At 42.5% G+C, this 27,048-nt stretch overlaps 3 protein-coding genes across 6 annotated transcripts in view; 2 read left to right on the top strand and 1 right to left on the bottom strand.

Moving 5' to 3' along the window:
* lrrc56 (leucine rich repeat containing 56) overlaps positions 1–27,048 on the bottom strand; it is a 36,213-nt gene that overhangs the window by 9,007 nt on the left and 158 nt on the right. The window contains exons 2-7 of one of the 4 annotated variants that reach the window (XM_029433561.1): positions 25,827–25,954; positions 6,901–7,078; positions 6,567–6,611; positions 6,403–6,490; positions 5,696–5,756; positions 3,651–3,747 (exon numbers count right to left, since the gene is read on the bottom strand). In XM_029433561.1, the coding sequence (XP_029289421.1) occupies positions 3,651–3,747; positions 5,696–5,756; positions 6,403–6,490; positions 6,567–6,611; positions 6,901–7,065 (456 nt within the window). In that variant the 5' untranslated portion in view covers positions 7,066–7,078; positions 25,827–25,954. Of the gene's footprint in view, positions 1–3,650; positions 3,748–5,695; positions 5,757–6,402; positions 6,491–6,566; positions 6,612–6,900; positions 7,079–7,904; positions 8,023–25,826; positions 25,955–27,048 lie in introns of those variants that run through there. The other 3 variants (XM_029433562.1, XM_029433560.1, XM_029433563.1) reach the window with 3 other exon arrangements.
* On the top strand, positions 9,015–24,320 carry hrasa (HRas proto-oncogene, GTPase a). The gene is made up of 6 exons (XM_029433568.1): positions 9,015–9,307; positions 16,652–16,843; positions 17,740–17,918; positions 20,058–20,217; positions 21,059–21,183; positions 21,414–24,320. The coding sequence occupies exons 2-5, from the start codon at positions 16,733–16,735 to the stop codon at positions 21,176–21,178; spliced, it is 570 nt and encodes a 189-aa protein (XP_029289428.1). The 5' UTR covers positions 9,015–9,307; positions 16,652–16,732; the 3' UTR covers positions 21,179–21,183; positions 21,414–24,320.
* On the top strand, positions 25,152–26,977 carry LOC115009534 (tumor susceptibility gene 101 protein). Its single transcript, XM_029433567.1, has 6 exons — positions 25,152–25,279; positions 25,403–25,487; positions 25,579–25,644; positions 25,809–25,972; positions 26,099–26,201; positions 26,424–26,977. Exons 1-6 carry the CDS (start codon positions 25,238–25,240, stop codon positions 26,537–26,539), a joined length of 576 nt encoding a protein of 191 aa, XP_029289427.1. The 5' UTR covers positions 25,152–25,237; the 3' UTR covers positions 26,540–26,977.

Raw genomic sequence — 27,048 nt, 5'->3', positions numbered from 1 at the left:
GTCCCTTCCCCAGTGCTTCCCCCAACCCGGCCTCCTTAGCGGCTCCGTCCGCCTCCAGCCCGGCCTCTCCGCCCGCTTTCAGCCGGACCTCTCCGCCGGCTTCCTGAGCGGCTCCACCCGCATCCAGCCCGACCTCTCTACCGGCCTCCTGAACGGCTCAAGCCGCATCCAGCCCAATCTCTCAGCCCGCCTCCAGAATGGCTCCAGCCGCATCCAGCCCAGTCTCTCCACCCGCCTCCAGCACGGCCTCCAGAGTGGTCCCAGCCACCTCGCCGTCCTCCAGAGCGGCCTCCTGCCCCGCCTCCTGCGGGCCTTAGACCCTCCTCCGGTGCCCCTCCACCCACCCTGTTGGATTTTTGTGACGTCTGGGATCCGTCCCTTGAGGGGGGGATGATTATGTTGTGATCTTGGTTTCTGTTTCCTGTTTTATTTTTGAAATATTGCCTTCCACTTGTGTCATGTCTTGTATTACTTCCTGCCCTTGTGTTTTTGCCTTCCCCCCAGGTGTCTCGTTCCCTTCATTAGTTAGCTCCTGTGTATTTGCTGTTTGCATTTCCATCCATCCATCCATCGTCTACCGCTTATCCTGGGTCGAGTTGCGGGGGCAGCAGCTCCAGTAAGGAACCCCAATCTTCCCTTCTCCGGGCCACATCCTCCAGCTCCGACTGGGGGATCCCGAGGTGTTCCCAGGCCAGTGAGGAGATATAATCTCTCCACTGAGTCCTGGGTCTTCCCTGGGGTCTCCTCCCAGCTGGACGTGCCTGGAACACTTCCCTAGGGAGGCGCCCAGGTGGCATCCTTACTAGATGCCCGAACCACCTCAACTGGAGTCTCTCACGGATGGCTGAGCTTCTCACCCTATCTCTAAGGGAGACGCCAGCCACCCGTCTGAGAAAAACCCATTTTGGCCGCTTGTACCGGTGATCTCGTTCTTTCGGTCATGACCCAGCCTTCATGACCATAGGTGAGGGTAGGAACGAAGATCGACCGGTAGATTGAGAGCTTTGCCTTCTGGCTCAGCTCTCTTTTTGTCACAACGGTGTGGTAAAGCGACTGCAGTACTGCCCCCGCTGCTCCAAATCGTCCCCTAACTCGCGAACAAGACCCCAAGGTACTTGAACTCCTTCACTTGGGGTAAGGGCTCATTCCCTACACGGAGTAGGCAATCCACCGGTTTCCTGCTGAGAGCCATGGCCTCAGATTTTGAGGTGCTGATCCTCATCCCAACCGCTTCACACTCGGCTGCGAACCGATCCAGTGCACTGTTGAAGGTCACAGACCGATGATGCCATAAGGACCACATCATCTGCAAAGAGCAGCGATGAGATCCTCAGTCCACCGAACTGCAACCCCTCTCCTCCACGACTACGCCTCGATATCCTGTCCATGAAAATCCCGAACAGGATTGGTGATAAAGCGCAGCCCTGGCGGAGGCCAACATTCACTGGGAACGAGTCCGACTTACTGCCGAGTATCCAGACACAACTCTCGCTTTGAGGCGTACAGGGATTGGATGGCCCTCAGAAGTGACCCCCTCACCCCATACTCCCGCAGCACCTCCCACAGTATCACCCGGGGGACCCGGTCATACACTTTCTCCAGATCCACAAAACACACGTACTTCCAGGCCCCCTCCAGGATCCTTGCGAGAGTGAAGGGTTGGTCCGTTGTTCCACGACCAGGACGGAATCCGCATGGTTCCTCTTCAATCAGAGGTTCGACTACCGGCCGAACCCTCCTTTCCAGTACCTTGGAGTAGACTTTACCAGGGAGGCTGAGAAGTGTGATACCCCTGTAGTTGGCACACACTCTCTGGTCCCCCTTTTTAAATAGGGGAACCACCACCCCGGTCTGCCAACACCTAGGCACTGTCCCAGACTTCCATGCAATGTTGACGAGGCGTGTCAACCAAGACAGCCCCTCAACACCCAAAGCCTTCAACATTTCTGGTCGGATCTCATCAACCCCTGAGGCTTTGTCACTACCATAGAGGGCGTGTTAGTCGGATTCAGGAGTTCCTCAAAGTGCTCCTTCCACCGCCTTTTAACCTTCTCAGTCAAAGTCAGCAGGGTCCCACCCTTGCTGTACACAGCTTGGATGGTTCCCCGCTTCCCCCTCCTGAGGTGCTGGATGGTTTTCCAGAAGCACCTTGGTGCCGACCGAAAATCCTTCTCCATGGCTTCTCCGAACTTCTCCCACACCCGCAGCTTTGCCTCTGACATGGCAGAGGCTGCCGCCCTTCTAGTCCTTCGGTACCCTGCAACTGTTTCCGGAGCACCGGGGTCCACCACGGTGTTCAAGGGTTACCGCCCCTTGAGGCACCTAAGACCTTGAGACCACAGCTCATCACCGCAGCTTCAGCAATAGAGGTTTTGAACATCGCCCACTCAGGTTCAATACCTCCAACCTCCACAGGGATGTCTGAAAAGCTCCGCCGGAGGTGTGAGTTGAAGATCTCCAGAACAGGGGCTTCCTCCAGATGTTCCCAGTTCACCCGCACTACCCGTTTGGGCTTACCAGGTCTGTCCAGAGTCTTCCCCCACCCCTTGATCCAACTCACCACCAGATGATGATCAGTTGACAGCTCCGCCCCTCTCTTCACCCGAGTGTCCAAAACATGCGGCCTCAGATCAGATGATACGATTACAAAATCGATCATTGACCTTTGGCCTAGGGTGCTCTGGTACCACGTACACTTATGAGCATCCTTATGTTCGAACATGGTGTTTGTTATGGCCATTCCATGACTAAAACAGAAGTCCAACAACAAACGACCATTCGGGTTTAGATCAGGGAGGCCGTTCCTCCCAATCACGCCTCTCCAGGTGTCTCCATTGTTTCCCACGTGTGCGTTGAAGTCTCCCAGCAAGACTACGGAGTCCCCTACTGGAGCCCACTGCAGGGCTCTATTCAGGGTCTCCAAGAAGGGTGAATACTCCGAACTGCGGTTTGGGGCATAGGCACAAACAACAGTCAGAGTTTTCCCCCCCATAACCCGAAGGCGTAGGGAGGCGACCCTCTCGTCCACCGGGGTGAACTCCAACGTAGCGGCGCTCAGCCGGGGACTTGTGAGTATCCCCACACCCGCTCGACGCCTTGGGCAACTCCGGAGAAGAATAGAGCGTTTGCATTTGGGTCCTCACATTTTCCTCACGTGACAGTTTCATAATAAGAGTGATTTTGAGGTTGCCTTTACCTACAGGAAAGCAACTGTAACCCTTGTTGAGACGTGAAAAAGTGGCCAACTTTATAAACCGTAATGGACAAATCCTACTCGTGTGCATTAAAACAGACAGAGCCAATGATACAGGAATACTGTGGATACAAAAGGGGAGCATGTTAGACACACAGGGAAAGACATATATGGTATCTTCTTACCTTACAGAGACTGGGATCTTAATATTACAAGATCTCAGATTGCAAATGTAGCAATATTTGCTACATATATGGAAATGACCTGCAGTACTGTTAATCACAAGTGTAACATGACAAATGGAAATTATGTTAAATTTAAGAAAAACCTTTAGAGAAATGTGTCCAATAATGCCTTTATTTTTTCTTATGCTCAATATACACATTCTAAACTTAGGAACTGAGAAAACAGACATTTTTACCCCGCCACCAAGCCTTTTGTAACCTACAAAATCTACCTTGAGGGAGGACAAAGTCGGAAGGCCATCTAGGTCTTGTAGAGAGCAACGAGACATCCACAGCACCTGCAGGTGGGAGAGGGTGGTTCCCAGGTCTCTAAGGAGACAAAATAGCACAAACTTGATTTAGAGGAAGGGAAGGGTGTTACACAACACAGTGAGTCATGGGAAAGACTATCCAGTCGCTTGGCTACTGAAGCTAGAAGTTATTTTCTCTTCCCCGATATACAGGCCTCTCCTCTGCCTTCACTTGCCTCTTCAACACACCCCTGCTCTGACCCTTCCAGCAGAGTCTCATTCCGTGTATCTCCAAACCTGCAACACCCTCTCCACTACAGCTCCCAGAGCCCAGAGCAGGAAATGCTATCAGAGGCAGCGCACGTCCGGCTGGCTCTGCTCCGCTACTCTCAGGGTGGAGCAGACAGCTCCCTATCTTTCTGTTTGTACTCTCTTATCCCTCAGCGGTCTCTCTGGTAACAATTCTCCACCTGCCCTGTTACAATTTACAATGTGTGTCATCCTGGAGGTTTATTGCTTTTCTTCTATCCAATTTTGATGACACAGCTGTGGCTGCTATCAAACTGGTAGGACAATCCAAGAGAGACTGTGCATATTTCATGTCTTTTTTTGTCCAAGTCGACAAATCTGAAAGCTGATATGCCAGAAAAAACCCCTCTGTTTCTTATTTTGAGACGTGAACCTGTGAGTGAACCTGTTCTCCATGTGCATCTATCTCTAAGACTGTATTGAACACCACATCTGTTGGTGTTTGCTTTGCAAGCAGCAACATGCATCTTCCATACAGAAACATTATATAACAAGTCCCTGTTGGAAAACCTTGGCAGACGCACAGCAGAGCCCTACACCTGCACTGCAACCACACTACATACACCACACATTTTTCCCCCATCAGGTACACATCCCTTTGACTTCTAACCTGCTATTCTGCTTCAAAGCACTGTCTTTGTATGGCTTCCAAGGCCTCTTGCTAAAGAGTGTCTTCTAGCAAACATGTGATCAGTGTGAAGCATGATAGTCATCCCCATGTGTCTATCACTGCTCTAGGACAAATTACAGTTCTCTTTATAGAAAGACATGGACTTACTTGCTTTGTTTCTAAACACAAGCTAAAAATGAAATGGGTACATACAGTGACAATAATCCATCAACAGTAGCACATAATCAGTCTTGTTTACAGGGAGAGTTCACCCCAAAATCTAAAATATTTTTCCCCCTCTTACCTGTAGTCTGTTGCCAAGTGTTGGAGATGTCAGTCATAGAATGTTTTTTTTTTTTTTTTTTTTAATCAGCAGCAATGTCTCTTTCCAGAAATCATGACCGGTAATAAGCCACAGACCTTGTTGTGAACAGTTTCATGTTGGAACTATTTTCTTTCTACTGAACTACACCTTCCAACTGTATCACCGCGCAGAAGGAAGCATGGATTTACTCATGGACAAAAGGCTTGTGATCGTATAATGGTTGCTCACTTGAACTAACGTTACAGCTCAGCCAAGGAGGACGCCATCAATGTTTATCTCTCGCTATCGCGAGCACAATCCTCTCGTCCTTCTGCACAGTGATACGGTTGGTGGGTGTAGTTTGGTAGAAATAATAGTTCACACATGAAACTGCTCGCAACATGGACTGTGGATTATCTTGAGTAACTGGTGCCATGATTTCTGGAAAGAGACATTGCTGTTGAGTTTTTCAAATGTATGTTTTTGGGTGCTTTGAGCACCACAAGCCGAGTGCCATCTATTATATATCGATTATATTCAAGAGAAGGCAGACATCTCTACGGCCGATAGATCCCACACTCAGCAACTCACGCCAAAGCCGTCTAGATTGATAACTTAAATGTCCCTTTAACACCGTATTTCATTTTTATTTTCAGGATTAGCAGCTTTTTGAGCATCGGAGTGTTCAATGGGGTAATACGAGTGCGATTTTGCATGTACTTCTAGAAACTGGTTGCATTTCAAGAATACAAAGCAGGAAGCAAACAAGAAGACAGTGTTTGTGTTATGTAACTTTACGCTTACCTTACTGACATAATCGTGCTGTTGTTCATTTTGAGCTGCACCAGCTTGGGAAAGTAGGCCCCTGCAAGATGATCAGATAAACAAAGCCATTTCTCTCACTATTCATGTAACAGCAGGGTGATTATTAATTGGGTTTCAAACTAGCTTCCTGATTCAATTCCAAATGTACCTCATCAGGCATTTGACAATTAGATAAAAGGAAAAGCACCTAGAGTAGCAGGTTAGGCATGACTCACACATGCACAGACACTGCTCTGTCATGCCTGCACTCGTTCTGCAATCTAGAATTTTCTGAGGACAAAGGTAAGCATAATGAAGAAGTTCCTCCACCTTTATCAGCTCAGTCATCCTGCACTGAGGTTGGCACACCTGAGGGGAAATCAAGTACGGATATGTTCCGTGCGTCATAGCAATGTTTTTATTCGTCTCTTATCTAGTTCTGGTTTGTGATTGTCTATGTGGTCTTTAAAAGCACATATTATAGATCATCATTATACACAGTGTAAAATTTGTTGTGTGTCTTTCCGTTTTTTCCAATCTGAATTTAAATGTAATAGATGTTACTGAGTGTGTGGCCATGTTCACATAAGATAAAATAGATATTAACAATAAAACCAAAACAAACTAATGAGTACACACATGTACATAAACATGGTTTGAAATATTGATTTATATTTACAAAAGCCTTGATGTACGGTATATCTCACCAAAGTTACCCAGTGTGTTTTCTTGTGTGTCCATGCAGATCTCCAGCGAGCTCACGTGAGAGAGGTCCCAAGTTCCACACAACGATTTCTGTGAGCGACGGAAATTAACAGCATGTACTGAACATGATTTTGTCTTTACTCTACATAGTTCATTCAATATTTACCTTAGTCATACACCTATGACTTGGATGTGACAAATTATGTGAAGCCTGTAAAATAATTCAATAATAATATTCAATAATATTACAGGGAGAATGCATACAGTCAATAAATCTTATCTCCATATGGCAATTGTATCCCTCAGCCCCAGTCTCTACAGACATATTGAAATTCAGCTTCATATGCCACTACTACTGTTGTATAGTACACAAAAATGAAAATAACAGACTAGCCTATTACGCACATAGACTGACTACATGTATCAAAAAGACAATGGAGAACTTGGTGTTTTAGTGGGATGAATACTGACTGTATCCTTAGCCACTTCTGCACATTTACCAGCTTCTCTGGAGAGAGGTAAAGCTCCACTGCTGTTTCAGAGTCCTCACACGATTTTGTGGCAGGAATTGGGTTGATGTGACCTGATCCACTCAGCTCAGTCACTAGGACTCGAGCTGTGCCAGGCCGGACCTGCTTGGGCACAGACCCATGACAGCAACTCATCTCTCACGGCAACCTGAAATGAACAATATCGATCTATATATTAAATGTACCTTATTTCAGTCACATAGATCCATATCAGTATTTTAAAAAAAACACACAGAAAAATACAATATGAGGATAACAACACAGAGATATAATCTTTGCAGTTCACAGTGGTTAAAAGACATTTGTTCCAATGTTTCCAAAAACAGGAGAAGCAGGCCTGCTTTGTGTGAATCGACACATACATTTGTACATAAATTCCTCAAAACAGCATACAAGGTAAGAAAACTATAGTCACAAACATGACTTGCACTTGTCCATCATGTGAGCTTAAGCAAGATTCTGAATGCATCAGTGAATGCCACCTGAAGCTTTTTCATTGTTGCTTTACTATATATATATATATATAGGATCTAAAGAAGGCTGTTTTAACGAAATATAAGTGGCAGCATTGTGGCTTGTGCATACAGCTTGCATCACTGGCGCTGCACATCATCATCATCGTCGTCATAGATCATTCCTGATGATGTGACCCAAATATCTTACTTTGTTCACCACATTTAGCGCTTGGTCTGCCATAAACAATGAAGGTTTTTTTTCCTTCTGACCCTCCTTGGTTTTTGCAATCACGATAACACTTTTACTAGAGTTAAATTTAATGTCATATATCGTAACATATCTAGTTTAGCGTTATCTAACGAGCGTTAAATTAGCTAACAATCTAGCTTGACTGCTATGGTTAAATGTTGACAAAATGCGGGAGGCAAATTAATTAATATTACACTTTAAGCTAATTCCAACGATAGTAATTCCAACAGAATATTATAAGGTATTTTTTATATAGAATATATATTTACCTGTTGCAGGAAACTACAGACTAAAAAGATCTATACATTTTACAGACTGAGAGCAATTTGCTTACAAGCAAAAGTTTGCTTGACAACCACATACGACTTCCTGGATACGGCACTGAGAGACCCGTGGCTCCCTGGGATATGTAGTGAACGTGTAACAGTTGTGGAACTGGAATAGTTATCATATATTGCTACTATTATCAAAGAATAATGTGTAAACCTCTGTTTCTACTACCATAGCCTTAACCCACCTACAATGGTCTGGTGCTGCCTTCAAATGCTCGTTGTAAACTCTGCCTTTGGAAATGTAAGATTTCAAATCTAAAAATGTATCTGTGACAATAGTTTTCCTGATGGCTGTTTATCTAAATTAAACACCATGTTGCACAGGGCTACTTTTTGATGCAGTGTCAGAATAGTGTAGGCATAACTACTATTTTTCTTTTAATGAAGCCTACTATGCTGAGGAGAATATGGTTAATAATCTATGAGGAATACTAAGTAACAACTGCTTCCAACCCCTAACTATCATGGAGGACACTCGGGCTGTATATCTGTTATAAGTTACATATAACTAATGTTGGGTTTTCTACACTGATTCAGATTTATTTTGTAGACTTAATATCTTAAAATTCAACAGTTTTTTTAAGGGCACAAATAAAATAAATGACAAGAGATTTAATATTATCCACTTGAAGTACATGATCTCAAATAAGAGTTAGGCCATAATTAGATAACATTTTCGGGAAATATGAATACAATTTCAAGTTATATTTTGTCCTTGTTTTTTAAATGCTCAGCATTTTAATTTTTTTATAGAAGTCTGTTGGTGGTTAGTTTTCTCTGGTGGGTGGGGTTGTGGGGGAATTTGGACTCATGGCCTTAGTATTTTTAAAAATCCTGGCTACTGCTGGTTCTATAGTCAAAAATTAAAACAAGCCTTTATCACTACATTGAAACGTTTGTCTGTCACGTCTAAGAGGCACTTTATAAACTTGGGTTAGGTAGTAAATACTGGGAGTCAGCTGGTCTTCACCACAGAGTGCCCATGTTTCCGAGAGTACATGAATGCAGCAGTAACATGCATGGTAACCGGGGCGGTTCTATGTTTGATAGAGCTGGGCGTGGGCTCGACACTCCTCATCCCCTCTGCTCTCTGTGGAAGCACATTGTTCAACGCGGGCTCATTTTACCCAGAACCAATGAATGCCTTGGTGCATTTTAGCTACTGAAAATTAAACACGTTATCGGATAGAATAAGGTGCAGATATCTGAAGACGACGGGAAACGGACCAAGAACATTTTGTTTTCTCCTCATTACAGCGGAGAGGCAAAGGCGTTGAAAGATTTTTTCTTCTCCGGTAGACGAAACGTCGCTCTTGTCGCTAATTAGACCTCTGCTTGTTGTAAGTATGCAGTGCACATTCCTGTGTCCGAAATATGTCGACAGTGACTGTTTTTTTTCTAGCAGTAACGCACCGCTTTAAAATACTTTTAGTGTTTAGGGCACCGCTGGATATTGCGGTCCTCAGTTAAAACACGTTAGCTAGCTATCATAACATTTTAATTCACGCCCGGCGAGCTTTATCGGTCGAGCTCTACAACTCATGCTTGCTTTTTTAGTCTTGGCTAAATGTATGGGGAATTACATGGGTTATGAATGTTGCATACACCTCCTTTTTAAAAAACAAACCATTATTTATTTTGATAAACAAATGAAAGGTCTCCCTTGAGTTCGGGTGTTGTAACTTGGTTATGGAGGCATAACATTACACCGCCGTGGATTTCCCTATCATTTCACTTTAGAAAAGAAACCAAAGGCATTCAAATGAACACAGCAATAGTGGGGATTTTACTTTCTGTGGCCTTTTGTTTTTATCCAATGTAAAGACAATGTTGAATACGAGGTTGCTGCTGCCGATAGTGGCCACACAGACAAGTAACGTCAGGGTGACGCCCCGTCACACTGAGTAAAAACTGAATGTATCACTGCGGAAGTTAGATTCCATTACAAGGCATTTCGAAAGCTGACTTTAAATTATTTCTACTCTGGAAGCTGTCTGTCAAAACTGTTTAGTAACTTTAAAAGGGAAAAATTGTTGATACGGCATTAATGTTTAATTGGCCAACACTCAAATCATGGCCATATGGACTAGAGGAGAAACATTTTACCCATCCTGAGCTGACGTACATCTTTGACAGAATGTATTGTATTCCTCATACACAGTAGTAGAAAGATTTAAATTACTGCCATCTTAAAAAAAACTAATCAGAAAGGTGTTTCACTTTAGTGTCTATTGTTGGCTTATTGGCATGTGATTGTAACTGACTGATGTTCACATCTCATTGTTTTATCCACCATAACATCACTGCATCATATATGAGCAACATGTAACAGCCGTATTGTTTTTCCATGATCATATTGGCTGGAGAACATTGGACTACATGGGTTCCAGAGGTCCCTGTTAGTCTGTGAATTTGACATCAGCAGCAGCTACTTTCAGGGTGAAGGCAAGAATTTAGGCAGCTGGAAAACAGCTGGAGATAGTCCAGCCAGTGATAGAGGTGTGATGTTAATCTCTTGTCCCTTTTCTCTGAACAGCTGGAGCCTGGGTGGTGCCCCAGCTGCTTGCCAAAATAAGTGTGACTGTTCTCGATACCAACTATTTACAAATGACACCTTTTCATATTTTGAGATAAATGATAAATGTGTCAGTTTGAGACTTAAAGATGGTTCAGAAGATTCTCTTGTGTCTACTTTTGTATGCATAGCCTATTTTAGGGGTGTTTTTTATGTTAAGCGCTGGCAAACTCCTGACATGATATTGTTATTGTTCCTAAGTCTTTAGATTAGGGAGGTTGGTTTTCTTTGGAAGACTGACTAAGCATTTTTTTGGGGATCTTCTACAGGTTGACTGGCAGCTTAGTTTGTTTGACCTCACTACACGCTGCTTTTGGTCCAAAGTGTTTTCACATGCACTCTCAAACTAAAACAACTACACAAGATTCACTTATTCCTCTGATTGCAAAAAAAAGGGTTTCAGGGTGTTTGGTGTCTGATGATAAGCCCCATGGCTCCTCTAACTGGCAGGCCTTTGTGTGGAGGTCAGCTGGCCTTTTCATCTCTGCTGCTGCCTCCACCATCTCACCCTACCCGACAAGCTGAAAGGATGACCCAGTGGGGAAAAGGTCACTTGTACTCCAGTGCCTTTAAGAGTGGCTTGTTTAAGCATACACACAGATGCACGCAGAAACTCCTTATATAAATGTTTGTATGGGAGAAAATGTGGAGAGGAGGAATTGTTTATTAAAGGATTTTCTCTTAAGATTCTCTTTGAGCAAAATTATAGTTTCATTCATGTTTTGTTATTTTTCTCAGGCTTCCTACCCTTGAGGAGAACTTAAATGAGTAGTGCTGTTTTTAAAGGGTCACAGTCTAAGAACTAGATTTATCTCTGAGTTTATAGACTTTAAAAGAATTGCTCAAAGTTCTCCTCACTTACTTGTGTTTCATTAGCCTCAGAGAGCAGAATAGTGATTCCTCAGCTGCCGGTCAACACTTATGTTTGGATGCCGTTTAGGAGGATGATGTCATTGGAGAGCAGTGGGAGGGTGCGGTGGGCTATTGAGGCTCTAGGATGGGTCTTGGAGTCTCAGTATTCGACCGTGATACCTCCCTAGAGAGGGTCTCCTTACCATCATCGCTCCATTAAAAATCTATTATCTCTGCAGTGGGCTTGTGGCTCTGCCAGTATGGATTCTTTAACCAATTAAGAACTTTAATGGAGAGCAGAATGCATGTTGAGGAAGATGGCCATTCATGTGCCCATGTGTTTGCATCATGTGTTTTGAAGTGATGGAATTGTTTTCCAGGCTATAGAAAAAGTAAAGAGATGTGTATTGACCGTAGTTATCAGAGCCATGCAGCTGAATTAGCTGGGAAAAAGCTGCAGAATATTGAGCATTTTCATTATTGATTTCTTTATACATTTTTCAGTTTCCAGGTCGCCCCCTCCCTCCTGTGGTTTCCTATGCCCTTGGCATATAGTAAGAGTAGCCCTCTCCCTCCCTCGCCCTCAGCCACTCTCCTCCCATCACCCCTCTCGCTGCTCTGTACTCGCACCCTCCGTAAACTGTCATGTAAGATTATCCTCCTGGTCCAAGCGGGGCTCTAGGGTTTCAAAACGAACTGTTAATTTCCCAGGCTGGAGGTGGCGAGCTATAAATAACCCTAAACACAGACTTACTGTATAGTGCTGCTCCTTGATCAAAAAGGGGAACAGCTATGCAAAGATTTTGGGGAGTCATGTATGTGAACAGTGGTAGCAGGAAGCTTGACTTTTGATGGGCTGACGTGTTACTACAAGTTTGCATTGCTGTGGGATTATTACTTTTGCCAGATATACATTGTATGAAAAGTGGAACGTTGTGTGGCCTCATCGTGGTTGTACGTTTGTTTTTACAGGTCCACTCATGCGTGTGCAAAGTGGCCAACTGTTTAATGTCTGGGGAACTAAGGACTGTACAGGTTAACCGAGCACTAAGAGCAATTACTGTACAATATGAAAATCAGGCCTGCAGGTGAGGACATGACACCGCTATAGGGGCAGGATAACATTAGTGCAGAACTAAAAAAATAAATAGACAAAAAGTGTTCATGCTTTGTCCCCATGTGTTGATGAAATATGTAAAAAGATTGATGCATGCTGATGATTGTGATCTCCAGCGGCTGTGTCCTCATCCCTCCTCTATCTGCACAAAGACCAGCTCTGTATGAGCCCCTACTGACAACAAGTGGCTCTGAGAAAGCAACAGCATCACACTATCAATGATTAATTTGGCTATTCATCTCCATATGTATGTGTGGATTATTAATCAGCTGCTGACTTGGCCTAGTTTGAGAAGAGATGTCTGTTTTCCTTCCTCCAGTCTCCCGGCAGCGGGCGCGGGTGTGTTGAATTAGCATTTTAGGCTGTAAATTTCAATCGTTTGGCAGGTGTACACTTGAGATCTGGTTATGTAGAAGACATGCGACAACCAACTGTGTCAGAATCTGGAGAGGTGTGGGTGTGTGAGAGAGTGCATGTGTCAATCTCTTTTTGTTTTTATTTGTGTGTGACCTACATTCCAATCTACTCGGTTAAATTCAGTTCACTTTATAGTTCATAAACAATATAGAAAAGACTTCTATTTAGGATTTAAGTTTTGGTACATTTTGATCTATATTTCTTATGCATGCATGTGTGCATGAATATATCATTATTACCTTGACATCAGTGAAGCGGGCTCTACACTTTAATGTATGAGTAAAGTGTGAGGTAGGTGTGTATCCTGGAAGGATTGGAAAGATACGATTAACCAGTAAACATTACTTTTATTGTACAGATTAATTGCCCAAATATTTATGTAATTCATGCTAGTGTTAAAACATCACTCCATGAATCAATTAGGCATCAAACAGAAAATGAATCAACATTCATTTTGATATTTGATCATTCTAAAACCACTTTATCAAGCAAAATGAATGTAATCAATCTACTGAGTGGAACATTTTACAGTTTAAAAATAAACTCTTAAGCGCTCTCCAGTCGAAGAACTATGTAATGGCGACACCATTTCTAAAGTACCTCAATCGTTGGTATTTCTGTACTCTAATGTCTTGTTTGTTTAACATCTGAAGTATCTGCCAATTAGTTAGTTCATCCCCTGAAAGTCCACTGCCTCTAATCCCAGTGACCAATCTATAATGTAACATGTTATTTTGTGTCCATGCTGTTTCCCTCACATTGAACTAGCCCTGGTGTGAATCCTTGCCCTGTCTTGAGCTTGCAGCCTACAGTGACCAAAGGTGTTCCAGTGTCTGTCTGTCCGTCCGCCCTGCACAAGTCTCTCTGCACAGCTGCTGTTTATTTGGTTAAAGGAGTCTGAGGAGCGAGTCTTAGGAGTGATGCTGGCTCTGCGGCTCTGCCACGGTCTCCGTGCGCCAGCCAGGGCGGGCTGCACTGTGTACCAGGTTGATTTATTTACAGTGAGAGAAAAGGAAGCTAAATGTTTGGCCACAAGATTGAGGGGTCAGGATAATTCCCTTCCTGTTGTGCTTGAGAATTATAGCAGTGAGGGTGTTTTTACAAGGAGGCCATTGTTGATATGGTGACGGTGTTCAGAGCTACCTGTTCCATTAAGGCGAGCAATGACTTAGGGGATCAAGGATGCGTTGCATGAACATGTGTGTGTGTGTGTGTGTGTGTGTGTGTGTGTGTCTTTGCGATTGAACGAGAGCACCTAAATGGCCGTGTCTTCAGTTAGCAAGTCTGCGTTTCTGTCAATCATTAACATCAGTGAGCCAGTCTTAGTCTTGGCTAATCTTAGTCTGCCTCCACATCAGCACAGTCACACACAGCTCAGACACAAATAACTTTTACTTAAGTCTTGTATATGTCAAGATGTCTTTTTCTGTTACTCTTGATTGTGTGTGTGTGTGTGTGTGTGTGTGTGTGTGTGTGTGTGTGTGTGTGAGCACAAGAAATAGGGCGTGTATGTGTTCTGCTTAGGCTAAAGCGCTAATGTTCACCGCTCTGTAGTAAGCAAGGATTTTGCGTAACAGAGATACACGGCATGTATTTTATGTTGGGGATGACAGTTGTTGCCTTGGAGAAGGTAAAACAGCATATGTGACCCGTGGTGCTCATGAAATCCTGACAGATTGATTACACACTCGAGCAGGTGGGGCAGGTTAGTGATTTTCTTCTTGATCTCACTTAAGGAACATTCAGCTAATTGAGACTGGAAGAAGCCGAGAAGTTCGACCCTGTGTGATCTTATTTTACTCTGTCTCGTAATTCAGACAACTTTTAATGGAAGACAAACGTAAGGCTGCTTTGGGTGTTCGGGTGATGCAGATGTAGCAGTGTCTAACGCGGTATAATATGATTTGGATGTCATTACTGTAAGTTTGTGTTGAAAGTGGCATTGACACTTTGTTTAAATTGAAAGATGCGTAATAATGTCTGAAGTCGAGTTTTTGGTCACTACAGTCAAACAGAAAGTGAAACTAAACTGCTGGGAGGTGCAGGGATTCCAGTGATTTTCCTTCGAGCTCTGATATGACATCATCTGACCACACATTGTTGATGTCAAACTGAAGCTATAACCACGGGAGGCTCCTGTGGTTTCTATGGGCCTCCAGCAGACTTAACTTGTGTTCAGCCATAGTGTTGATTATTTCATCTAGCAAATTCTCCATGATAGCTTTATTTCTTTCTGTGACCCATCATGTGCCATCACGTCTACTTCAGGGATGGTATTGGGTCATTTTCACGTCATAGATTTGGTAACTTTGTGGTAAATTTGCAATAAGCTGAGTCACACTTAGCCACTGTATGTAGTGGAAACACCCATATGACTACTTTTGCTACCAGTTGACTCAACACACCTGGAATTTCACTGGCCATCAGTATTTTGACGGTGGTGGTGGTGTGTGTCTGTGTGTGTGTGTGTGTGTGTGTGTGTGTGTGTGTGTGTGTGTGTGTGTGGTTCAAGCTGACTCGATAGTTGACAGTCATAACATTTTCTGCAAATGCCCCAAATGTTTTCTTTCTGGTAAAAATCTGGATTAGTTGTTCTTCCCTGCTAACCTCCACCTATGATGATGATGATGATGATGATGATGATGATGAAGGTGTTACAACCCAATCACTTTCTCAACCTGAGTTATAGGAAATACTTATCAAAACCAAATTATTTCAAAACCTGCTTTTAATAAATGGTTTCTTAGCACTGGGAATTTCAAATGCACATCCAAAGGTGAAAATATGTGTTTTGAGCTAGCCACATTTCCTATTTGTTTTTAGGATTAAGCTGAATTTCATATGCTTTTACAAATCAGAATTGTACTTCACATTTTACTTTTCCATGTGGAAACTGCTTTACTTGTCCTATTCTGCTTTTAGTTACCCTCTAGGTCCATAAATGTATGTTTACCTGTGCTGCGTAAGTTTTAGCCTACAGAAAATGAATCTCGCTTGTGTTTTCTCCAGAGACTGATGTTTCTTTAATAACATGCCTTGATTTATGGTCAGGGCAACACTGTTGCATCGACTAGGCCTCTTAAGTGGGGTGAGTGGGTCCATAGGGGACAACTGCAGGCACACCTGGAGTCATAAAATCCTCTTTTAGGCCTCTCGTTCTGTTGCTATTGTTGCTATGGATTGATCCCTATGGAAGAAGCAAGGCACACCAACAAACAGCAATAGCCATGCTTTGTTAGTAAACAGTGAGCGTTGAAAGGATCCTGCAGATCTTTTTGAAAGATAACTATCTGTAATTTTTTTTGTCATGATTTTATTTAATAATTTTTGCTCTGGCATCTGTCACTGGGTTCAAAGGAAGGCATATGTAATGTGAAGCCTGGGTGATGAGGACCAGTCTACAACCGTCATGCCTCTTCTTTTTCTCCCTCGCCGCCTCCCTGGCTCTCCCTCTCACACTCTGCTGCTCACACTGAGCGCGAGAGCATTGGAACATTGAGTACCTTCAGCACATTTTTCACATTCCCCTTTGAGGGTCTCAACCTTAGCCCGCACTACACACACACACAAAAACCCACCAATGTTTTTCATCACTGGGCAGCAATGGTTGTGGACCGCATCATGGCAGTCCTGTGGCAGAGAATAGCTTGTCAAAGTGTAATGTGTATGTTTCCTGTCAGAATGCTAACCTACACCTTTTCTTTCTCCCCTTCTTCTCTCCAGCTGCGGTGTGTGTGTGTGTGTGTGTGTGTGTGTGTGTGTGTGTGTGTGTGTGCGCGTGCGTGGTAAGCAGAAACGGCAAAGATGACGGAGTATAAGCTGGTGGTGGTGGGAGCTGGAGGCGTGGGCAAGAGTGCACTCACCATCCAGCTCATCCAGAACCACTTTGTGGATGAATATGACCCCACCATAGAGGTAGGACTCTCTTCTATATGTTCTACACATTATTCTTGTGGGAAGCATATTGGGTGTTAGGTGAGTGGCAAGGTATACAAGGTTGATCATATCGTCACAAATATATTATCCATATAATCTCCCTTGGATTGTTGTGTGGACACCACTTTTATACCTATGTGGTAAAAGTGCGTGCATTACATGTTTTCTACAAATGTCCAATCCTACAGTCACTGCTGAAGAATATTGTCTGGACCCTACTGAGACGACAGCTCAGTCTAAATCAAGTTAATTTAATTTGATTAATCAAATGTCTGTAACAATTCTCCAAATGATCAGGCATGGAAGAAATTCCTCATTTTCTTTTAAGAGGAAATCTGTAATCCGGCCTTCTGTAATTCTTATATTATCATGAACACTTTCACCGAAAAAGATTGCAGACAGTGCAAATAGAAGAGGGAAGCCAGTGAGCATGTTTTCTCCTCTCTCTCCCTCTCTTTCTCACCACGCCTGCCTCTGGCCAGACAATGTCCTTTTTGTGTATTTGCATTCCTGGTCCCTATGCTCTAACAAACAAAGGGACGGCACTCCATGTTTTTGTGGCTGCGTGTTGGAAGGCTAAACATTGGCTCCGATATCCTGCTCCTCTGATCTCTAAATGTGCATTTGACCCCGACGGGGACAGGGAATTAATAACACATACCAGTTGATACACATTCAATCAACATCATATCTCTGTGTGTTTATATATGGACGCTGCTTAGCACTGAGTGACCAAGGCAAAGGATGTAACATCCTCAGTGACCCACAGTTGCCTCAAATTCCACCTGAACCAGGGTCTGACTTTTGTTACGGATTGCTCACTCACACATTTTTACCACCTCTCTTGATGTTGGACTTTCTCCCTTTTTCTGCAGGACTCTTACAGGAAACAGGTTGTGATTGACGGAGAGACCTGTCTGCTGGACATCTTGGACACTGCAGGTCAGGAGGAGTACAGCGCCATGAGGGATCAGTACATGAGGACAGGGGAAGGTTTCCTCTGTGTCTTCGCCATCAACAACACCAAGTCTTTTGAGGACATTCACCAGTACAGGTGTGTGTAAGAGTGAGGGAAAAAAGGAGGGTTTAGGGATGCAGGGGCACCACAAATCATGACATTGATATTGAGCATTATGAGATCTGTTAGGGCTGCTCAATTATGGCAAAAATCATAATCACGATTATTTTGGTCAACATTGATTACTATTAATATCATGCCTTTTATTAAACTTTTTGTCTTTTTAGCAGTAGACTTTCTTGAACCTAAAATGTATTTGGACTGAAAACGTTTTTGTTTTTATTGGATAAATTCAATAAATAATATATAATACTATATATCTATGCATACACATTTAAATAAAAAAAGTAAGATCAACTAGCATGCACTTCCACTATCTACTGAAAACATACTACTAAACATAAATATTCGATTTGTAAAATAAGAATAAGAATAAATTAGATCAACTTTGTCGTAGTGCATGGCCACAGCTACTGGAAACTCATAAACACATTCTTCATCAGTAGCTCAGGGAAAACCGGCAAAAGCGCATCGCTTTAAAAGGAAAGGCAGGGTGCGATGGATTTATAACACAAGACAAACGAGCATCAATGTGAAACGGAATGCGGCACAATGATCGTTTTATCTCGATTTTCTTGTTTTCATAATCATTGGAATCCAAAACCGTATTTGAAAATACAATTTGATAAATTGCCCCGCACTAAGATCTGTTGTTGCAGATGTGATCCTGTGCATTTACTGGTCAGATCACAGACCAGTCGGGATGGAGTTCAGACACACAAAATCATTTCTGTTAGTTCTCTTCTAAGGTTCTGTGTAAGTGTATTTGTATATGCACTGTGTGTGTGTTGCAGGGACTCCCATGGGGTCTGGATAGAGAGCGGTGTGTATACGTATGTGTGCCAGCTCGCTGCAGTAGTTGGGTGATGTCATGCTGTAGCGTTTAACACGGCTAAAGAAAGCTTAGCCCCCAACTGGAGGATTACAGCACGATGCCAATGAAATCGATCCTGACTCAATTAGAGGAACGGGGAGAGGTAGCACTTTCAAGGACAGGGAAGGAGAAAGGGAGGGAGGGAGGGAGGAGGATTCAGCTGGAGATGACAGTGGTCTCTCTCTTTGCCACATTTTGTCTTTCTCATCACATTATATACCCACTTGCCAGTCTTTCACGTGGCAAGTAAAAAAGGCTGCATATTAGCTTTGTCGCCTCCGCTACAGCTTTGCAGGGTTTTTTGACACACACACACACACACACACACACACACTTGGTTGACTTACTGCCCTTGAAGCCAAGCCTGTTTTTGGCCTGACTGTGACACAACTGGTATTACTGTAAAATCATTGTGCAACTTGTTAAAGCATGCATGGATCTTTGGTTGAATAGCGCTGTTATTAAAAGAGTATTATTTACGGGCATAAATTGTCAGAGGCATTTTTGCAAAACTTCCGCTGCACTGTTGGCACATACTGGCATGGTACCTGCTTAAAACTGGGCAGTGCATCTTGATTTCTATCCCTTTTATCATTTGAACCAGCCAGCAGTATTAAACTGAATGCACCAAGTTAATTAGATTACATCTTCTTTTGGGGTTTGCTGTCGTTTTTAATAAGTCTGTTATTCTTGAAATGCCTTCCTCACCCACATATAACAAGGCAATGGTCTGAGCAGAGTAACATGTCTGCTGTGACACCAAGACTCAGAGCAACTGTGGTCATAAACACCATTAGCAGTGTTGACTGCAGATGGGCAGGGCTGGCTGTAGCGGATGCATCCTGCTGTACTGTGGCTCAGGGAGAAGAAGGGCTGAGCTGATAGATTGATCTGACCCACTCCTCTCACTCAGTTCCCCCTGGCTGCCTGGCGTTTGGCGCTAGCTGCTGTAGTGATGAGGTAATGCTGTTCGCTGCTTGCCTGTTGTCCATCCCTCCCCCTTCCTCTCCACCTCCCTCCTTCAGCAGTGCAGCACAGCCCAGCACCGGCGGGCCCTGGCTCTTCCTCAGGGTCCTAGAGCTCCCTGGGTGGTTGGCTCTCCAGTGGTGGAGCTGATGTTGTTTATGAAGCAGGGAGGATCCCCAGACAAGAGAGAAGTCACTGTGACTAAATGCAATGCTGGGGTGGGTTAAGGAAACAGCCAAAGTTTAATGGCAAATTTCTTGTTTTGCAATTCACAGAGAACAGATTAAACGTGTAAAGGACTCTGACGATGTTCCCATGGTGCTTGTGGGAAACAAATGTGATCTCCCGGCACGTACGGTGGACACGAGGCAAGCCCAGGAACTTGCCCGCTCTTACGGCATACCTTACATCGAGACCTCTGCCAAAACACGACAGGTGGGTAGTGAACAAAAAGCACACAGCCACATGGTATATACATGCACTTTCATGGAAGAACCATTTTCTTTCTCTCTCTCTCTCTCTCTCTCTCTCTCTCTCTCTCTCTCTCTCTCTCTCTCTCTCTCTCTCTCTCTCTCTCTCTCTCTCTCTCTCTCTCTCTCTCTCTCTCTCTCTCTCTCTCTCTCTCTCTCCCTCTATCTGTGGTATTTAAAATTACCTGTAAACACTGATGTGGTAGTTTTTCCCTCTCATCTTTGCAAGCCACACAACTCAGATTCTATGTCAATTTGAAGGCCCCCTGCTCTGCATTATACTGTAGTAAACAAGTTATGACAGTGTTTCTAGTGTGGGCTCTGTAGTTTTACAATTTGCATGCGTATTCGTGCACATGAAGAGCAGTGAATGTGATTTGTGTTGCTTTAAACATTTTATTATGCCGCAGGCAATGACTCATAGCCAGGTTACCTTGGCTTGAGAGCAGCTACAGTATTTGAAAAGGCTTCATAAGGACAAGTCGCCGCACAGCTCCCACTGTGTCTGACTCACTGTCACACATTATGTAGGTACATACAGACTGTCGCATTCATCATAGAACCTGCAGAAAGTCTGTCAAATCGAAGAGAATGCAAAGAACTAAGTGTATTACTTCTTTTTAGTCTTCTTTATTTCTTGATTAACTGCGTCTGAAATATCAGGGTTGCCATGTTGATGTTGTCAGGCCTCTCAGCAGTTAGTACACCTGAAAGGTTTGCTGTGAGTTATAAGGGGTGCATGCAGTGTAATCCACTTATAATTAACCGTAGTAAGTGCCCAGATAACCTCTTCTGTGTGTTTACAGGGAGTAGAGGACGCCTTCTACACGCTGGTTAGGGAGATCAGACAGCATAAGCTGAGGAAGCTGAACCCACCTGATGAGAGCGGTCAGGACTGTATGAGCTGTCGCTGTGTGGTATCGTGATGCAGGTGAGATATATTCTCCAGAAATGTATTTTTTCTTCTTTTACAGTTACACAGTAAAATGGGAAGTCTCTAAATTGGACTCTTGTAGCAGAACTGTCTTTTTAAGCATATGACTGACTGCCCATTGAAAGTAAACCTCAGTTCAACTTTTTTTCTCTGTGTCTCAGTTTTCCCAGAAACATAAATATAAAACGGCACTAACATCTCTCCTCCTCTGTCATTTCATTTCCCAGTTGACTGTTGCACGTTGAGGAGAAATGCTACAGCGCGTAGTGGCAGCATGGACTTAAAGATAGAAAGATAAAAACAACTCAATGATGAAACATAAACTTTTTTCAAAAAGAGGATGATTGAAGCAAAAGCTCTCAAGGAAACCACCAGAGCTGACTGAACCATAGAACTTCATGGAAAAGGAGGATTTGGACTGTTGCCTAAGTGGCTACCTGAACTAGCCCGGTTCTGGTCCCTTTTTTTGGTCCGCACGTCGACTTGTGAGCAACACCACTAAATGACTGTCAACTCCAGTGTGGTCTCGCTGGGTAGCTCTACAAATTTCCTGCTAACTTATTGTTTTCAGTCTCAACACTGGTCTTAAAGGGGGTGTCTCTGACCTCTCTGATCTCCCACCTTGAAAGCCTATTTCCACTCCCTCCATGCCTGCCCACTGGAAGGACTGACTGACTTAAATTCGAAAGGACTGGAATAGACGTTAAGTTGCCCAAACACCTCTCACATGAATAACCCCCCCATCCCACTCTACCTGCCTTTGGTTTCCCTCGAATGGCTGTGTAGTCCCTTCATTATACTGGATACAGGGGGTGGAGGCTGACATGGGAATGACTATAATTTGGTTGTTGTTGTTGTTTAACAGTTTGCCTAGCTGTACAAAATCCTTGATTTTTTTTTTTGTTGATATTAAACATTTTGTTTGTGATTGCAGAATTTGAAAGTCACAGAGCAATATGTGAGCGAGGCTGTTTATCACAGATGGCACCTGGTTTGACATTTTTCATGACCTGCCTGACGTAGTGGGATTTTGGAATACAAATGCTAAATGGAGAATATAAAGATGAATTTCCAGAATGCAGCTGCCTTCTCTCCTTACAGATGTTTGCTTTGCTACAGTAAGAGTTGTCTTTGTGGAATAATAATAGTAATGGCTAGTGTACGTAGGTTCTGGTGCAATAGGATTCTTTACTGTCCAATTTACACAAAGTATTGGGAATTAACCATCTCTCATTACTACTTGTTTTTACTTTGGTTTAGGAAGGAGGGGTACTGTGCATGAAAATGTGGTTGCCTGTAGAAATAAGAGGAAAAGCCTGCACCTGTACTGCGATGCAATGACGGGTTATGGTTTTAGACAAAATGACAACCAGTTGATTTCTTGAATTTAATTTCAGTAACTGTACAACTCTTATTTACTACATGGTGATAACGGCTATTTTTAGATTGCAAGATTCACTCCTTAAAGATAATAAGGCTCAGGAATCAGGGTCCAGGGAAAGTCTCATCTAACAGTCCTGGAAAACCTGGCTTTGCAGATAGTAATGCAAAAGTCCTGCCTCAGATTCAAACTTTAGTTTTTCCACACACCATACTGTCCTCAAAGTACTCATCTTTCTGTGCCACCTCAGCTCTACAATAACAGGTCAGGTGCTAATCATGTCATAACCATATTTACTGTATATGTGGGACTATTGTGTGTAACAGGTGAGGGATATTTGGTTATGGGAGTGCATCGCTTTGTTTCTTAATACTGACCCAGCTTGTGCTCTCCACAACTGCATTAATTTGCTGCCTAAATTAAAAAAAAAAGACTGCTCCGTGTTTACTTTGCCTTATCTGTTAGCTAGTTTGTACCTTATGTATGCAGCGAGCTCTACCTGAGAAGATTATGTGTTCTGTGAGCTGCATTGTTTTGTTTGTTTGATTATGTGTGCAAACTAAAAACATATATAAAAGTGAGTTGAGTTTAGACATGTGCTGTATAGAAATTGAAAGACAAGGCAAGACCCTGAACACACTACACTGATTTCTTTTGTTTAATGTTTTGTTTTTTTTAAAGGGGTTTCTGTAATGACGTGCATCTGAATGTGATTCTGTTTAACAAGACTGAAAAACAACACCGTTTAAGAGCCCAGTATAAGCCCAGTTGTCTTAGTCTCATGTTCCTGTGAAGTTTCATTCCAAATACAGTGGAACATGTGATGGTGATTACTAGAAATTGTTACTTTAAATCCAAATTATACTTGAACAATTCAGAAAATTGGTCATGTATGGAGATCCAGACACTACAGGCAGGTTTTGACAACAGGCTTCAGATGCAAACCTCAAAGACATCCCGGACCTCTTCCATGAAAGACGTCAAATGTTTTTTTTTTGCTTCCTGTCAAGCAAAAGAAATTGTTTATTTTTGACCTAATTGATTTTATACAGTTAAAGCGACTCTTTTTCACTCATAGCATGGCTTAAAGAAATATGATCAGTCTAGTTACTGGGCGGATGGTAGTGGTCAAGTTGTTCTCATCAGTTAAGTGTTCAATTCTCTGCTTGGAGTAAAGGATATGAACTGTGAATGTGTTTGAGTCTTTAGATATTGTTTAAAAGAAGCCTTGTGTTTAAAATGTTGCATATTGAAATAATACAGGAGTTGATCCTTGGTCCCATTGTTGGCTGTATTGTTCCTAACTTTTATTTTTCACCCTCTGTACCTTTTTATGGAAAAAAAGAGTGTTGCGTTTGTAACCTGTAATTACAGTCCTAATAGTATGCTTGTCCTCTCCCTGTCAATCTTTAAACCTTACATCCATGGTAATGCATAGAATTCCACTAATCTATGTATTCAAATTCCTGTTTCATTAGAATATTGGCGTCATTTTGCCACAGGGATACTCCAGCCAGCAAACCACAAGTATACATGTCAGAAAACCTGGTGAGCATGACGAAGACTGTACGGACCATTGGGAGTTTTGCACAAGGATACAGTGGGCTCAAGGGCTTGTTTCTCCCTAGCAAACTGGATGGAGGTGTCGAAAGAATTTGTGAAAATGTCAACTGTTTAGCTATTTAAAATGTATTTACTCTTTGAAAATGTGGCAAATGTATTGCAGGACAGGAATAAAGATGTCAAGATGAAACGTGTCTTTGGTCCCTCAAACCTAACTTTCACATCATGTTCCTCTCAAATTTAACATTTGCTTCCACCTGCAGGCTGCTTTGTGTATCATCCAGAGATTTTTACAAAGCTATTGAATATCTAACTGTAACTCGATTAGAATAAACTCAGCAGCACAATATGCATGTTCTTGACAAACACTTTCACTGTGTTAGAATGGGAGGATCTTAATTGGGAGGTGTACACAATGTGGGCAAGTACAGCTGTGATAAAGGTTCAAAGGATAGTCATAAATGTGTTTGTGCAAGAGTTGTAGCGCGTGTGCGTGTACTTCCAGCAACTGAAAAGAAAGGACGACGTATGCTAAAAATACTGTTTAGTCAGTGGATTGAAAGAAAGCAGCTCAATAAGGGAGGGCATACAAATATTACTAGCTTGTTATTTTACATGTACTCTTATTATATACAAATACAATAACAAATGTGCAAAACAAACCACTATACGACGAGGAAGTGGTTTCTTCAGAAAATAAATGGACGTGTGGGCAAACCAAGGGAACGCATAGAAAAGGAAATTAGATGAATTGTGATCTTATTGTTGATCCTGACTCAAGATTACCATCACCATCCAAAGAACAAACCGCACGGCTCCTCTACTATTCATAAATGATCATTATTAATAATACCAATTGGTTAACTGGGTCACTGTTATATTTCTGTCTTGTTTGTTCAAGCCATGCATCCTAGTTGTTGCTTTTAAGGGAAGATGATTTGCATAATTGTGGGGCTGTTCTGTCACTGGAGTTCAAGGGTCATAAAAGATACAAGGAAAAACACAAACCAAAGAGACAGACGGAAAGCTGAAGGTTTTAATAGTGTAGTAGGTGATCGAAAGGATACACAGAAAAAGTGATATTTTGCTGTTGGATAAACCGTAACCATGCCATACGATGAGCATTCGATTAGGAAAATGCTCCCTAAGGTAAGAATAATCCTTAACAATCGAAAGAAGAATGAATTTTCTCTAAATGAAACATAAACAACACATTCTATAGAAGCCATGAATATCTTTTCAGTGCTTTTTTTGTATCCTTTTATTTTGAAGACATATCTTTGCAAACTTGTGGCCCATGAAATATACTTTGCAGTGAGTCACTTCAACAACCTTGTGCCCATGATGGATAAATACGGTATGAAGAAAGAAATTACAGCTAACAATCTGTTGCTGAATTTATTCAACACGTGCTGTAAATGACATAGTCATTGTTTAATTTTTCACAGTTTACAATGATGGAACCACGAAGGACTTGATGAGTCTAACCGGAACCATCCCTGTCATGATTGAAGGTAACAATAACTTTGCATTTATATGACCCTGTCAAACTGCTAAATTATAATTAGAATCTGATTTAGACACGTTCTGATTCATTTAAATGACAAATTATAAAGATAAAGCTCATAATCGCTCAGAATATGCTAGATAAAATATGTTTCCTCTCTTCTTATACAAGACAAGACATACAACATACCGATATGCCTGTGGATTGAAGAAAGCTATCCACAAACTGCTCCCATCTGCTATGTCACACCCACACGTGAGATGATAGTCCTCAGTGGAAAGTATATCTCCAGCAATGGTGAAGTTTTGCTGCCTTACCTGGAGGAGTGGAAGATGGTGAGAATTTAAACGGTATCTTTTATTCTTTGACAGGGCTGTACAAAAAAATAAAAAAGAGACAGACAATGTTATCTGGGTGGTTACATTGCTACATTGGTGTGACTTTTCCCTTACTCCTATCAGGGCGAATGTGACCTAGTGAGCGTGCTGCAGGTAATGGTTGCCATGTTTGGCGACTTCCCTCCTGTATGCATGCAGCCTCATCCAGAGCACGAACAAGCCCCTCGTAAGTAACACTCACACAGGCAGAAAGCTAACTATCTATGCCCGAGATACAATATGATGTTGATAAGACTAATCCAAATATTCATATATATAGGCCACAGTTATTCAATGTGAATCAAGGTTCATCACTCGTAAATCCAGGGCTAAAAATATCTGTAACCACTGTCATGAATTTGTTTTGTCTGATAAAGGTCCTTCTAAAATAAAAAATATATTCTTGTAGGTTGGCTACACTTCCACAGGCAAGCAGAGGTGCTTTCAAAGACAGATGGAAGTTTGTATCTGCATTTAACCAGAGAAGATGGTCTACCTTTCCAAGAACATGACACAAACTGTTAGTCTTTTGTAGAATTTCACAATATTTTTGTTTGTGTGTTAACTGTGATGAAGTGTTTAATTGTGTGGACAGTGTCAGGTGGTATTCATTGATTATGTTATGGTTAATTAATTAATCATTTCATGGATAACAACAGGCTTTATTTCTATTTTTCAACTGATATTTAGACTGTAAATGTAAACCAGCACCTGATGAAAACATATTAGCTGTGTTTGGTGTGAATATATTGTATTCTTCTTATCTGTTTTTCATATGAACATAACAAACTAGTTTGTCATTTCAATGCCTCGGCGTTAAAAGACTTGAATTGATTTGCAAGCAGCTCATAAATCTGTATCTTAACCGCACCCAAAGGCATGGGCTGTTTTATTATTCACAAATGTTTTGGACTTTTGACCGGTGAAAAGAGAAGTTAATCATTCGAAGAACAAACACACAGCTACGTCAACTAAATGAAATCCACACAAGCTCTTGTGAAAAGTGACTGATTCATTCTGGTACTGTGAATAAA

This window comes from Cottoperca gobio, chromosome 6 (assembly GCF_900634415.1).
Source record: "Cottoperca gobio chromosome 6, fCotGob3.1, whole genome shotgun sequence".
NCBI classification, from domain to species: Eukaryota; Metazoa; Chordata; class Actinopteri; order Perciformes; family Bovichtidae; genus Cottoperca; species Cottoperca gobio.
Note: the sequence above shows the minus strand (reverse complement) of the source record. Positions and strands in the feature narration are given on the sequence as shown.